The 14,098-nt window shown below is 40.6% G+C and overlaps 1 protein-coding gene across 2 annotated transcripts in view; it reads left to right on the top strand.

Annotated features, from left to right (window-relative positions):
- The window catches only part of LOC141107706 (cytochrome P450 2H2-like), a 44,243-nt gene extending 41,233 nt beyond the window's left edge, over positions 1–3,010 (top strand). For both annotated transcript variants that reach the window (XM_073598623.1, XM_073598624.1), the window contains one exon: positions 2,512–3,010. In XM_073598623.1, the coding sequence (XP_073454724.1) occupies positions 2,512–2,693 (182 nt within the window). In that variant the 3' untranslated portion in view covers positions 2,694–3,010. The remainder of the gene's footprint in view (positions 1–2,511) is intronic.
- The last annotated feature ends 11,088 nt before the right edge of the window (positions 3,011–14,098 follow it).

The raw sequence follows: 14,098 nt of genomic DNA, 5'->3' as shown, positions 1-14,098 counted from the left end.
GCGAGCTGCTGAGAGGCTGAGATGGCCCGCTCCGCCCCCTCCACAGCTCAGCGCTCCATTGAGCGTGGGGGGAAATAAGCAGAGAGCTGTGACTAACAGTCTACGGCTCTCTGCTCATGAAGCTCTGAAAAGCGAGTGATCAGCGATGTTCGATTGCTCGGTTTTCAGTGCAGAGGCGTCGGGGGACAGATCCTGCATCCACCTAGGTAAGTATGAATAGGGAAAAAAAAAAGAAACCCATACTTCTCTTTTAAGGTATAAAAAACCTTCTGCCCTGACAACCACTTTAAGATCAGAGGAGACATTTGGGGTCACTGCTGATTGTTGTCACAAGGGATGTTTACATTCCTTGTGACAGCAATAAAAGCGATAAAAAAAAATAAAAAATGAAAGAGACAGTGTAGAATAAAATAAATAAAATAAAATACTGTAAGTAATAATAAACTTTTTTTTTAGCGCCCCCACCCTCGTGCTTGCACACAAAGGGAAACACACATGTCTGTCCCGCACGCATATGTAAATGGTGATTGCACCACACATGTGAGTTATCACCACAAACATTATAGCAAGAGCAGTAATTTTAGTGCTAGACCTCCTTTTGTAACTCAGTTTTTTCGTTTTTTAGCTCTAAAAAAATATATAAAGTTTTGGGGTTCTAAGTAATTTTCTAGCAAAAAAATATGATTTTTACATGTAGGAGAGAAGTGCTTGGGAAGCAAGTGGTTTCAAAATTTAGAGATGACAAAAAACGTGTGAGAGACCGCTATTGCTACAGGAAGTTGATAGAGTGTGAGGCATATGCAAAGTTGTGAAGCGCTACCTTTCTTACACTATAACAACAATGGTGTAACCCCCCCCATGGGATCTCCAGTATTAACATATCCAATGATCAATAAACTCTGTGGAATGGTGTAAAGTTACTACTAAAATTACAAAATGAATTAAATAAAAAGAATGTGTAAACTTGTAGTGAAATAAAGGTAAAACCCTTATGAATAATGGCGAGGATCCCTAAATAAAGACAAGTTCACAATAACACAAAATATGCACACAAATACATTTACATATAACATACAAAATGATAGTGAAAAACAATATTACAGTATTTTGTGCATCAATATTATTGGGAGATCCACAAATGTCCGTGTGGCCAGTAGAAATCCAAACACTTGTATCCTCCTGTGTACTTCACCTCAAACACCTTGTGAATCACCACCAGTCCACATATATGTTCACCTTCAGACCTGTCCACAGGTCAATATACGCCTTCCCCCTCTGGGGATAATATCCAGTGGCTTATAAAATTTCCAAATTCACCAACACTCCTCCTCATATGAAAAACCTCACTATCAGGTAAGTGGTCTTCAACTTTCAGATGTGTGCTCAGAGAGGATTAAAAGCAAGCCATCATAGTGCTTTACTGTATTAAAATCTTAAAATGTATTAAAATATATTAAAATGCACTCACATTGCACAAATGCACTGCAATCTGTGCACATAGATATGCAGTTTCACAGAGATAAAGGTGCGTTGCCCCCTTAAGATCATTCAAACATCAGCATCACACTATACCAAGTTATCAGTTCACTTCTTGTCTGGGGTGATGACGTCACAGACTCTTCCCCCAACACGTTTCGTCACAAGTCTCATGTCTTCCTCAAGAAGAGTGTGAGGCATGACGGATCCATAAACTCATATAAACTCCCTAAACTTGTTGTCTTGTGAGTTTGAACACCATGCCTGGGGCTCTTGAATTATTTCTGTTATGTATCTTTATTTGATATGTTTGTAATGATATTACTGCAACTTTGTATAATGTTTGTATTTTACCTGCCTCTCTGTGTCTGGAATAGCTTACACCTGTTTATTCAGTCACTGATTGACAGGGAAGCTTTTAAAAAGGATCTGTGTAGTATGCTCTGATTGCTATGATTAAGCACCACACAGGGCTGAAATGCGTGAGCATGGAGGTCGAAAAATAACCTTTATTTTGTACTGAATAAAGCATCTCTTCACGTCTCAAGTGTGGGTGCCGCTCAAATTTATTCCACATGAGCACATTACAGTCCTGTAGACTTCTATAGGGCTTGTCTACCTTTGTCTATTGGTTGGAGGTTTCTAAGAAGGCTTATACATTTGAACACTTTTCATTTCACTTTCAACACTCATTGAGACTTAGGGGTTGATTTACTAAAACGGGAGAGTGCAAAATCTGGTGAAGCTGTGCGTGGCAGCCAATCAGCTTTTAACCTAAGCTTGTTCAATTAAGCGTTGACAATAAAACCTAGAAGCTAATTGGCTTTTTTGCAGAGCTGCACGAAATTTTGCACCCTCTGGTTTGAGTAAATAACCCCTTAATATCAGGTCAGTAAATTAATAGAAGGGTCAATGGGGGCACCATTGTTGGGCTGCGTATAGGGTATCCAATGCCCTTAATCCAAATACCTAAGACTTTAACAATTGCACGCTGTTAGTAGTAGTTTTTGATGTATTTTCTCTCCCCTTTTCTAGGAAAACGTGTGTGTTTGGGGGAGGGTCTGGCTCGCATGGAACTCTTCCTTTTTTTTACAACCATTCTTCAAAGGTTTACTCTGAAACCCACCATGGACAGAAAGCACATAGAAATTACACCCGAGCCCAACAGCAATGCTTCCAGACCTCACGACTATGAGATGTTGGCTGTGCCTCGCTGAGGGACCATTGTTATTGGATATGGTGTTTATGTTCAAAGGCATCTATCACTTTACAATTTTTAAAAATAATGTAATATGGACTTTCAGGGTTCCCTCTATAAAGTTCTATAAACACAAATTGCCTGCGTCACACCACCTGCTCGGTTTCTAAATTTATTTCTAACCAGGAACATTATTTGGCTGGAATCTGTCTCTGCACACCATGATTGTGTGGGATAGCTCTCAGGTAACATTATTGTAGGAACTGTTAGGCCAAGGAATGGTTTGCTATATTTAAAACACTTCAAAATATGTAATAAAATACCTGTTAAAATGGACCAATTTTTTTGTTTTAAAATGTCAGAGATGCAGTGGAACTGATGTAGGATTTCTCAACTAGGACATAAACACGTGCAGTGGTGGAACTACCAGGGTTGCAAAGGTTGCACTTGCGACCGGGCCCTGGAGTTACGCCACTGCGGGGGGCCCCACCCGCCCCAAAAACCCGGACTATGGCTCCCCAGTGGCTACAAAAATATAAACGAAGAAAGAATTTCTCCTGCGCTTGTGAAGGCGTTGCTAGTATAGAGTGGTAGTACTTTCAAAGGGAGGGAATTAAAAGATGATCATGCATGTCCCGCTGCCTAAGCTGACCAGGGGTGGTCCGAAGAGAGCCAGGTGAAGGAAAGAGGTGGAAGGAGTGTGATCTGGCGCTTTGATCAAATTGATACAGTTTATTTATATACAGAAACAAATAAATGCATACAAAAAGTAGCTACTTATTCATAAAAACAGGGTTACAAAATATACACATTAAAATTTTAGAAATTAGACATGCCCATGCAAGGGCAAGTGCTAAAAGGTGGCTGACGCATTTCGAGGGGTTCCCTCTTCATCAGAGCCTTGTAGAACAACAGAAGAAATCTGTACTATTTGGTAGACCAACATAAAAGAGACTGTATCAATTTGATCAAAGCGCCAGATCACGCACCTTCCACCTCTTTCCTTCACCTGGCTCCCGAGTAGACGTGTGCAGGATGAAAAAATGTGTTTACTTTAGTTTAGTTTCGATTCGTTATTTAACTAAATTCATTTAGTTAAATTGGTTGCATTCGTTACATTCATTTTTGGAATTCGTTTCGTATTCGAATTCGAAAAAATTCGACCGCATTTGAAAAAATTTGACCGTATTCGAAAAAAAACTGTCAAATTCGAAAAAATTCTACCACATTCGAAAAAAACTATCAAATTCGAAAAAATTCTACCACATTCGAAAAAAACTGTCAAATTCGAAAAAATTCTAAAACATTAGAAAAAAAACTGTCAAATTCGAAAAAATTCTACCACATTCCAAAAAAAATTCTACCACGTTCGAAAAAAACTGTCAAATTCCAAAAAATTCTACCACATTCCAAAAAAACTGTCAAATTCGAAAAAAATTTACCACATTCCAAAAAAACTATCAAATTCGAAAATATTCTACCACATTTGAAAAAAACTATCAAATTCGAAAAAATTCTACCACATTCGAAAAAAACTGTCAAATTCGAAAAATTTCTACCACATTCGAAAAAAACTATAAAATTCAAAAGAATTCTATCGCATTCGAAAAAAACAATAACTGAATTTGAAAAAGTAAACTATATATAACCATTTTGCGAAATTTGAAATTCGTATAGAATGAAATCGAATTCCAATAGAAAAGATTAGGATAGAATAGAAAGTATAAAGGAATAGCATAGAAAAACAATAGAACAGAATAGAAAAAAATATAATATATTGTATTCTAATCTTTTCTATTCAAATTCAAATTCATTCTGTACCAAATTCCAATTTTGGAAGATGGTTTTATATATATATATATATATATATTTATATATATATATATATATATATTTATATATATATATATATATATATATATATATATATATATATATATATATATATATATATATATATTATATATTTTTTTTCTATTCTGTTCCATTGTTTTTCTATGCTATTCTTTTCTATTCTATTCTAAACTTTTCTACTCAAATTTCAATTAATTCTATGCGAAATTCGAATTTCGGAAGATGGCTTCTAAAATTAGAATTTCGTATAGAATGAATTTGAATTTGAATAGAAAAGATTAGAACAGAGTATAAAAGAAAAGACTAGAAAAACAATAGAACAGAATAGAATAAAATATATATATTATATTTTATTCTGTTCTGTTCTATTGTTTGTCTAGTCTAGTATTTTCTATTCTAATCTTTTCTATTCAAATTTGAATTCATTCTATACGAAATTCCACTTTCAGAAGCCATCTTCCGAAATTCAAATTTCGTATAGAATGAATTCAAATTCGAATAGAAAAGTTTAGAATAGAATAGAAAAGAATAGTATAGAAAAACAATGAAACAGAATAGAAAATTATATATATATATATATATATATATATATATATATATATATATATATATATATATATATAAAACATCTTCAAAAATTCGAATTTCATATAGACCGAAATCAAATTTGAATATAAAAGATTAGAATAGAATAGAAAATAATAGAAAAGAATAGACTAGAAAAACAATAGAACAGAATAGAAGAAAATATAATATATATATATTATATTTTCTTCTATTGTTTTTCTAGTCTATTCTTTTCTGTTCTAATCTTTTCTATTCAAATTCGAATTCATTCTATATGAAATTCAAACTTCAGAAGCCACGTTTCGAAATTCGAATTTCGTATAGAATGAATTTGAATTGAAAAGACTATTATAGAATATAAAATAATAGAAAAGAAAAGCATAAAAAACAATAGAAGAGAATAATAAAAAAAATTATATATATATATATATATATATATATATATATATATATATATATATATATATATATATATATATATATATATATATATTCTATTGCTTTATTATTTTATATTCTATCTGATTGTTTTTTTTAAAAAAAAAACGTTTTCTATTTTTTTCGAATTCTATTCGAATTTGTTTTCTAATTCGATTCAAATTTGTCTTCGAATTCTATTCGAATATGTTTTCGAATTCGTTTGTTTTTTTTCGGATTCGTTTAAATTCTTTACTTTTGTAATTTGGAAATTTGGATGCATCCGAATTTCCGAATAATGAAAAATTTGTCCGAATTTCGATTCAGAACGAAACGGAGTGCACATGCCTACTGTGCGTTACTGCAAGTTTAATGCCATATATTTCTGCGTGTTACTGCACGTTTGATGCAGTATATTGCAGTATATTATAGTGTATCTGTGCAGTGTATCTGTGTAGTGAATACTCTAATTAAAGTGCACCAAACACCACTTTCCATTGATTAAAGTGCATCCACGTACACATTTACACATCTTTATTATATTTTGTTAATAAGCACCCCCCCATCATGTCTGGGAGGACAACAAGGAGAGGCAGACGTTCCCATGGTACTGTAAGGGGGCCAGCAGCGTATGTGTCCACAGGCAAAGGTGGATGTGTTCAGTCCTCAGGCAGGGTATCAGGATGTTGCCCATGCTATCCAGCCACAGCATGCAGAGGAGGTGGTGGACTGGCTTACTAAACCGTCCTCATCCTCCTCATCCTCCGTCACCCAAGCAGAGACTAGTGCACAGTCCCCTGCAATCTGCCTCCTTGTCCACAGCTTTTCCTGCCATAGCCCCAGCATCAGGCATGGAGGAGTCAGCAGAGTTCTTTGAACAAAGCATCAGCCACTTGCGCCTTGATAATACACAGCGATTACTAGATTCAGATGTTGGTTCTGAGGTTGAGGAAGGCAGGAACATGAGCCTACAGAGAGGGGAGAATGCTGGTACACAAATTGGTATTCATGTTTCCCCAGCCACAGCATATTGCCAAGTTGTCTCCAGTGGTAATGGGGTTGGAGGAAATGATAATGATGAGGTCACTGACTCGACTTGGGTGCCAGATAGAGAAGAGGATGAAAGTGAGGGTGAGGCACAACCCCAATAAGGCAGCCATCATGGAAGAGTAGAGAGCAGCCACCCTATTCCATCACATTGTAGAGCTGTTATCTCCCGGCCCACTTCCCACAGCTCAGCTGCCTGGGCCTTTTTTTAGCACATGTGCAGCTGATCGCACTGTTGCAATTTGTAAACTTTGTCTCAAGCACATTAAGCATGGCAAAAACACCAGCCATTTGGGTGCCACATGCTTGATAAGGCATTTAACCTCCCACCAATCAGCCCGTTGGCAAGAGCACCTGAAAGCCACACAAAAGCCAATGCTGACAAAAAAAAAAAAGCTTGCAGGGAAAATGTCATTGTTTTGGCCTTATAAAAGCAATTATTTCTGCAGCAGCTTCTATATATAGTAAGGATGTGCCACTTTACAGGTAGGCTAAGGAGACACCCCCCCCCCCCTCCAGGCACTATATTGAAAGGAATTTTTCATTTTTATGCTTTCACGTTAGGCATCCATAAATCACTGCTCATTTCGAAAATTACATTTTTACAAACTTTTTTTTCATTGATAGATGTCCTCCAGAGTAGTACCTGGACCCCTATAACCATTGTATGTCAAATTACTCGCATATAACCCTTCAAATTGGACACTTTTGATTTTTCACGTTCGGGTCCCATAAACTTCAATGGGGTTCATTATTCAGTATTTTCGCGATGTTCGAAAGTTCTGGTGCAAAACGAACTGGGGCTTATTCGGCCCATCACTAATCTTCAGCATCATCCAGCAGATGTTAAAAGTCCTCAGCCTCTTCAAAAAATAGAGGCAGATTAGAGGCAGATAGAGGCAGTGTTCTTGCTTCAGTGCAGCTTTTTATGTGCACCCCCAAATACTTGTACCTCCCTACCACATCCACTCCTTGGATGGAGACAGGGGTCACCGGTGCCTTCCTGCTACTCAAATCCACAACCAGTGCCTTTGTTTTTGTCACATTTAGATACAGATGATTATCCTCACACCATGTGGAAGTGTTCTCCCCCACAGTCCTATACTCAGTCTCTTCCCCATCCCTGATACATCCCACTACTGAAGAGTCATCAGGAAACTTGTGAAGATGGCAAGTCTGGTTGTCGGGTAACTGAAATCAGTGGTATAGACAGTAAAAAGAAAGGGAGAGAGAACTGTCCCCTGTGGAACCCCAATATTGCTGATCACCCTATTTGACACACAGTCTTGCAAACGCACATACTGCAGTCTTCCTGTCAGGTAGTCTACAATTCATGACACAAGGGAAACATCAACCTGTATTGCTGCTAGCTTCTCACTCAAGAGATCCAGCCTGATAGTATCAAAAGCACTGGAAAAGTAAAAAAAACCATGACCCTCACAGTGCTTCCTGGCTTATCCAGGTGTCCATACATGTAATTTAACATGATGATTATAGCATCCTCAACTCCAAGTCTCGGCTTGTAGGTAAACTGCAAAGGGTCTAAATAATTCCTAACCATGTAACATATGTAAAACAAGTCTCTCCAAGGTCTTCATAATATGGGAAGTCAAAGCCACTGATCAGTAATCCTTGGAGCCACAAGAATGTGGTATCTTTGGCACAGGAACCTTTCGTAGACTAATGCCGCATACACACGGTCGGACTTTTCGTCTACAAAAGTCCAACGGACGCTGACGGACTAAAGCTGGCTGGTAATCCGATCGTGTGTGGGCTTCTCCGGACTTTCAACGTACTTTTTTAGCCTCAAATCCGACGTACTTTAGATTTGAAACATGCTTCAAATCTTTACGTCGTAACTACAACGGACCCCGAAGTCCGCTCGTCTGTATGCTAGTCCGACGGACAAAAAAACGACGCATGCTCATAAGCAAAAACTAAACGGAAGCACTCGGTCTAGTAAAACTAGTGTTCGTATTGTAGGTAGCACATTCATCACGCTGCAAAATCTGTGATCGTTGAATGCAGCGCATTTTATTTCTTCTTTACGAATGCTCTAAAGAACGAAGGTGTTTTGCTGTTCATAATCAGAGTTCTCCCAAACTGATTTCTGGATTCTTTTTCTCTTTGATCTCATGAATGATATAGTATGCTTTTTAAAAACAATGTTTCCATACTAATAATACTTTTTCCCTTTTTTTTTTTTTTTTTTTTAGGTTTGTAAAGTTACCACAAAGAACCCATTATTCTATTTTTTTTTTCTAGTGATTATTTTTTAGTTTTTAGATAAAGTTAACCCAAAGCACCGTTTTTGGTTATGTAGATTTTTTTATTTTCAAGACTTACCACTTGAACATTATTAACATTAGTAATGTATTTTTGGTGTGTTTTTTTCAAACTCAATGAGATTGTTGTCCCTTGTTAATTTAACATTGTGTGTAAAATCAATGATTTAAAAGAAAACACATAAAGTCTTTTGCTAAACTCAAAAAAGATCCATTTATTCATGGTCAAAATAAAATAAAGAGGAAGTCAACGCTGGCAAAAGTCGGTGTACAAGAAAATTGGGATCTTGCGGAGTCCATATAAGAGGGAGCACAATCTGGTCCAAGAATCCCAGAGATCAACAGCACCAGCAGATGATCTAGATGTCCCCAGACTGTGGTCCTACAACAGCCTGCGTCTTCTGTCAGACCAGACTGAACCCAGGTCATCACTTTCTTCTCTTCCCTGCAGCCTTTCCTCCACGCTGCCCTGCAGCCTTCCCTGTAGCCTTCTTTTGAGGCTGTGGCTCTGGTGTTTCAGTTGTGGCAGGAGGAGGAGGAGGAGGAGGAGGGGGGGCTGCCTCATGTAGTTGGGTGTTTCGTGTTAGCGTGCCCTGCAGCCCCTTATGGATTGTTTCCCCAAATAGGCGCTCACAAATGAGGCGCTGCTCCCAATCCATCTGAAGAAGCCTGCTGGCTAAGTAGCAGCCATAGGATTCTTCCACTTCGGGGGGGCTCCTTAAAAAACGGGTGGCCTCTTGCATGAGGCGCAGGGATGCGTCCTGTGTGACCATCCCCTTCCTGGCCCTTTTTTTGGGAAGGTGGAGGGGAGGCACTTGGGATTCGGTCAGGCTCCTACTGGGCCCAGCCACCTCACTTGGCCCAGCCACCTCACTGGGAGCAGCCACCTCACTGGGAGCAGCCACCTCCTGCCTGACACTGGGCCCAGCCTCCTCCAGGATGATGGTGAATCCGGCCTCCTCCAGGCTGTCCATGGGCCCGGTCTCCTCCTGCCTGCCACTTTCCCCACATTCCTCCTGGATGGACTCATCCTGTGTATAAAAAAAGGACAATAGTTTTAGTATATTTTTTTGGGTTCATCAATGACACACAGTTTGCTTCTCATGAATAGCAAATTCAATGTGAATACATCTCTTTAATAAAAGAGTCTAATCAGACACCCTAATTATTTCAAGCAGGTGCCAAACATATTTAGCCACTACTGTCAATTGATATGTATACACAATTTTGAGTGCAAAATTATTTTAGACAATTATAACATCCAGTTAACATCATTAATATTAGTACAGTAAATATTTGTTAAAATAATTTACCTGACTCCAGATGGTCATATCCGGTTCATCCAGGATGGAAGACCCAGCTTGCTCCTCATCAGCCTCTGCTGGGGTGGAGGGAAGGGTGGAGGGAAGGGTGGAGGGAAGGGTTGAAAGTGATGCCCTGGCTTCATTCTGGTCATCAAGAAAACGGAGTTGATTGTAGTACCACAGCCTGGGTACATAAACATCATCTGCTGATGCTCCTGATCTCCTTGATTCCTGGATTTCTTATGCTCCCTCTTATACATGTTCCTCAAGACCCCAATTTTCTTGATCAATGTCTCCATTGTTGCTTCCGGGATGGTCGCCTGGACAAAGGACAGAAGTCTCTCCAGCGTTGACTTCCTCACATGCTTTGCATAATACTGAGGGTGTTTCACCTCCCACAAATTCCTCATCTCTCGATATTTAGAAATAAAAGCTGTAAGGAACTCTGGATCCTTAAATAGGGGATTCATTATATCTGGAAAAGATAAAGTCACAAGACAAAAAACACTTATTATAGGTTTCTGCTAACCCCTCATCATCTTCTCCCTATGTAGGCCTCATCAATCTATCAAGCCATATAGGCCGCTTGCTACAAAGTCATGACCATAAAACCCAAAAAAAATATTTAAAATTACCTTCGTTTTGTAACGTCCTGGTCCACTATCACCTACGCACAGAACGTACGTACGACACGTGCGCAAGGGCCCTCTTTATACACTACGCATGTGTGAAACTCCGCCTGCGTCACCCGCCCCTGACGTTCGAAATTAACTCATGTTCTCCGCACCCTAATTCGACGCACAGAACGTACGTACGACACGTGCGCAAGGGCCCTCTTTATACACTACGCATGTGTGAAACTCCGCCTGCGTCGCCCGCCCCTGACGTTCGAAATTAACTCATGTTCTCCGCCCCCTAATTCGACGCACAGAACGTACGTACGACACGTGCGCAAGGGCCCTCTTTATACACTACGCATGTGTGAAACTCCGCCTGCGTCGCCCGCCCCCTGACGTTCGAAATTAACTCATGTTCTCCGCCCCCTATTCGACGCACAGAACGTACGTACGACACGTGCGCAAGGGCCCTCTTTATACACTACGCATGTGTGAAACTCCGCCTGCGTCGCCCGCCCCTGACGTTCGATTTTAACTCATGTTCTCCGCCCCCTAATTCGACGCACAGAACGTACGTACGACACGTGCGCAAGGGCCCTCTTTATACACTACGCATGTGTGAAACTCCGCCTGCGTCGCCCGCCCCTGACGTTCGATTTTAACTCATGTTCTCCGCCCATTTTTTGTTACGGCGCGTAGTGGGGTAAATAATGGCGGGAGACACCTGACATGTTGACGACCTCAGGTAGTGGAGACAGCCCGGAGGCTGGAACGTCAACCAAATCTGTGAGGCCTAGATTTAAGGCCTCTAATATGAGTTTTAAAGAGATGGTGGAGATGGTGGCCATTCTTCACAAAGACGACTATGATGGGAAGTAGGGATGAGCGAACACCCCCCGGTTCGGTTCGCACCAGAACCCGCGAACGGGACCGAAAGTTCGCACGAACGTTAGAACCCCATTGACGTCTATGGGACTCGAACGTTCGAAATCAAAAGTGCTCATTTTAAAGGCTAATTTGCATGGTATTGTCCTAAAAAGGGTTTGGGGACCCGGGTCCTACCCCAGGGGACATGTATCAATGCAAAAAAAACTTTTAAAAACGGCCGTTTTTTCGGAGCAGTGATTTTAATGATGCTTAAAGTAAAAAAAAAAAAAGTGAAATATTCTTTAAATATCGTACCTGGGGGGTGTCTATAGTATGCCTGTAAAGTGACGCGTGTTTCCCATGTTTAGAACAGTCCCTGCACCAAATGTCATTTTTAAAGGAAAAAATCTCATTTAAAACTGCTTGCGGGTTTAATGTCATGTCGGGTCATGGCAATATGGATGAAAATCAGTGAGACAAACGGCATGGGTACCCCCCAGTCCATTACCAGTCCTTTGGGTCTTGTATGGATATTAAGGGGAACCCCGCACCCAAATTAAAATAAGGAAAGGGTGTTGGGCCACCAGGGCCCTATATACTCTGAACAGCAGTATACAGGCGGTGCAAACAAGACAGGGACTGTAGGTTTGTTGTTTAAGTAGAATCTGTTTGTAATTTTGAACATTTTTAACGTGTTTAGTTCCAGCCAAAAAATCTTTTCTAAGCTTTTTGGAAAACATAGGGAAGGGTTATCACCCCTGTGACATTTGTTTTGCTGTCTTTCCTCCTCTTCAGAAGATTTCACCTCACTTTTTTGTCCCAATGAAAAATGTTTTTTGAAAATTTGGGTTTTTTTGTGGAACAAGGATTGGAAAGCATCAATGGAAAGGAGAACTTGTTTTCCCATATTAACTCTTACAGGAGAGAATTTCCCTTCCTAGGGGTAGATTTCATCTCACTTCCTGTTGTCTCCTTCCGTTTGCAAGTAGAGTCGTTTGTAAGTTAGATGTTTGAAAGTAGGGTCCTGCCCTATATACTCAGCAGAAATTTGGGCCTTAGGTGTTGCTGTGGCCACAACACTGTAAGCCCTCACAGGGCCCTGCTGTGAAATATTAGATCAAGAATTGTAATTACATGCCCCTGTTGAACAGGAGCTGAAAATTAGGCCTTAGGCACTGGTGCTGGTGCCACAACACTGCAACCCCTCACAGGACACTCTAGTTGGAACGCAGGAACGAGCCCTGCTGCAAATTATTGCTTCAAAAATTGTAATTACACGCCCCTGTTAGACAGGGGCAGAAAAATTGGGCCTTAGGCACTGGTGCTGGTGCCACAACACTGCAACCCCTCACAGACACTCTAGTTGGAACGCAGGAACGAGCCCTGCTGCAAAGTATTGCATCAAAAATTGTAATTACACGCCCCTGTTAGACAGGGGCAGAAAAATTGGGCCTTAGGCACTGGTGCTGGTGCCACAACACTGCAACCCCTCACAGACACTCTAGTTGGAACGCAGGAACGAGCCCTGCTGCAAAGTATTGCATCAAAAATTGTAATTACACGCCCCTGTTAGACAGGGGCAGAAAAATTGGGCCCTAGGCACTGGTGCCTGGTGCCACAACACTGCAACCCCTCACAGACACTCTAGTTGGAATGCAGGAACGAGCCCTGCTGCAAAGTATTACATCAAAAAATTGTAATTACACGCCCCTGTTAAACAGGGGCTGAAAAATTGTGCCTTAGGCACTGGTGGTGGCGCCCAGAACCAAAAATGTTCTTACAAGCTATCAGCGTGATGATTGAGGAGGAAGAGGATAATTACTCAGGGATAGTCACTCAGCATCAGCATAGGCAGTCTTTGAAGGGATCTGAGATTTCAAAAAAAATTATTCGGTTACATCAGCATCAGGTGCTTGGTAGCTGGTGGTGATCCAAGACTCATTCATTTTTATGAAGGTCAGCCGATCGACCGAGTCGGTGGACAGACGCACCCTGTGATCGGTTACCACGCCTCCAGCAGCACTGAATGTGCGTTCCGAAAGAACGCTGGATGCAGGACAGGCCAGTAGCTCAATTGCATACTGTGCAAGCTCTGGCCAGTGATCCATCCTCAAGACCCAGTAACCCAGAGGATTTTCGGTGGGAAAGGTGTCCAAGTCTGATCTTGCCCCTAGGTATTCCTGCACCATGTAAAACAGACGCTGGCGATGGTTGCTGGAACCGATCATACCTTGGGGCTGCGGACCAAAAAATTGTCTGAACGCATCAGTCAGATGGCCACCTTCTCCACCGCTCCTTCTTTGACTGACCGAAGCCTCAGCAACACGTTGTCCAGAAACAGGAGTTTGTAACCTCCCAGTCTCTGGGAACGCGTTGCACAGACCTTTCTGCAAGGCCTCCCGAAGATGTTTCATCCTCTGCTCCCTCTGCGATGGCAAGATAAGGTCCGCAACCTTACCCTTGTAA

The sequence above is a fragment of the Aquarana catesbeiana genome, linkage group LG09 (genome assembly GCF_042186555.1).
Source record: "Aquarana catesbeiana isolate 2022-GZ linkage group LG09, ASM4218655v1, whole genome shotgun sequence".
Taxonomy (NCBI): domain Eukaryota; kingdom Metazoa; phylum Chordata; class Amphibia; order Anura; family Ranidae; genus Aquarana; species Aquarana catesbeiana.
This window is presented reverse-complemented; position numbering and strand designations above follow the sequence as displayed.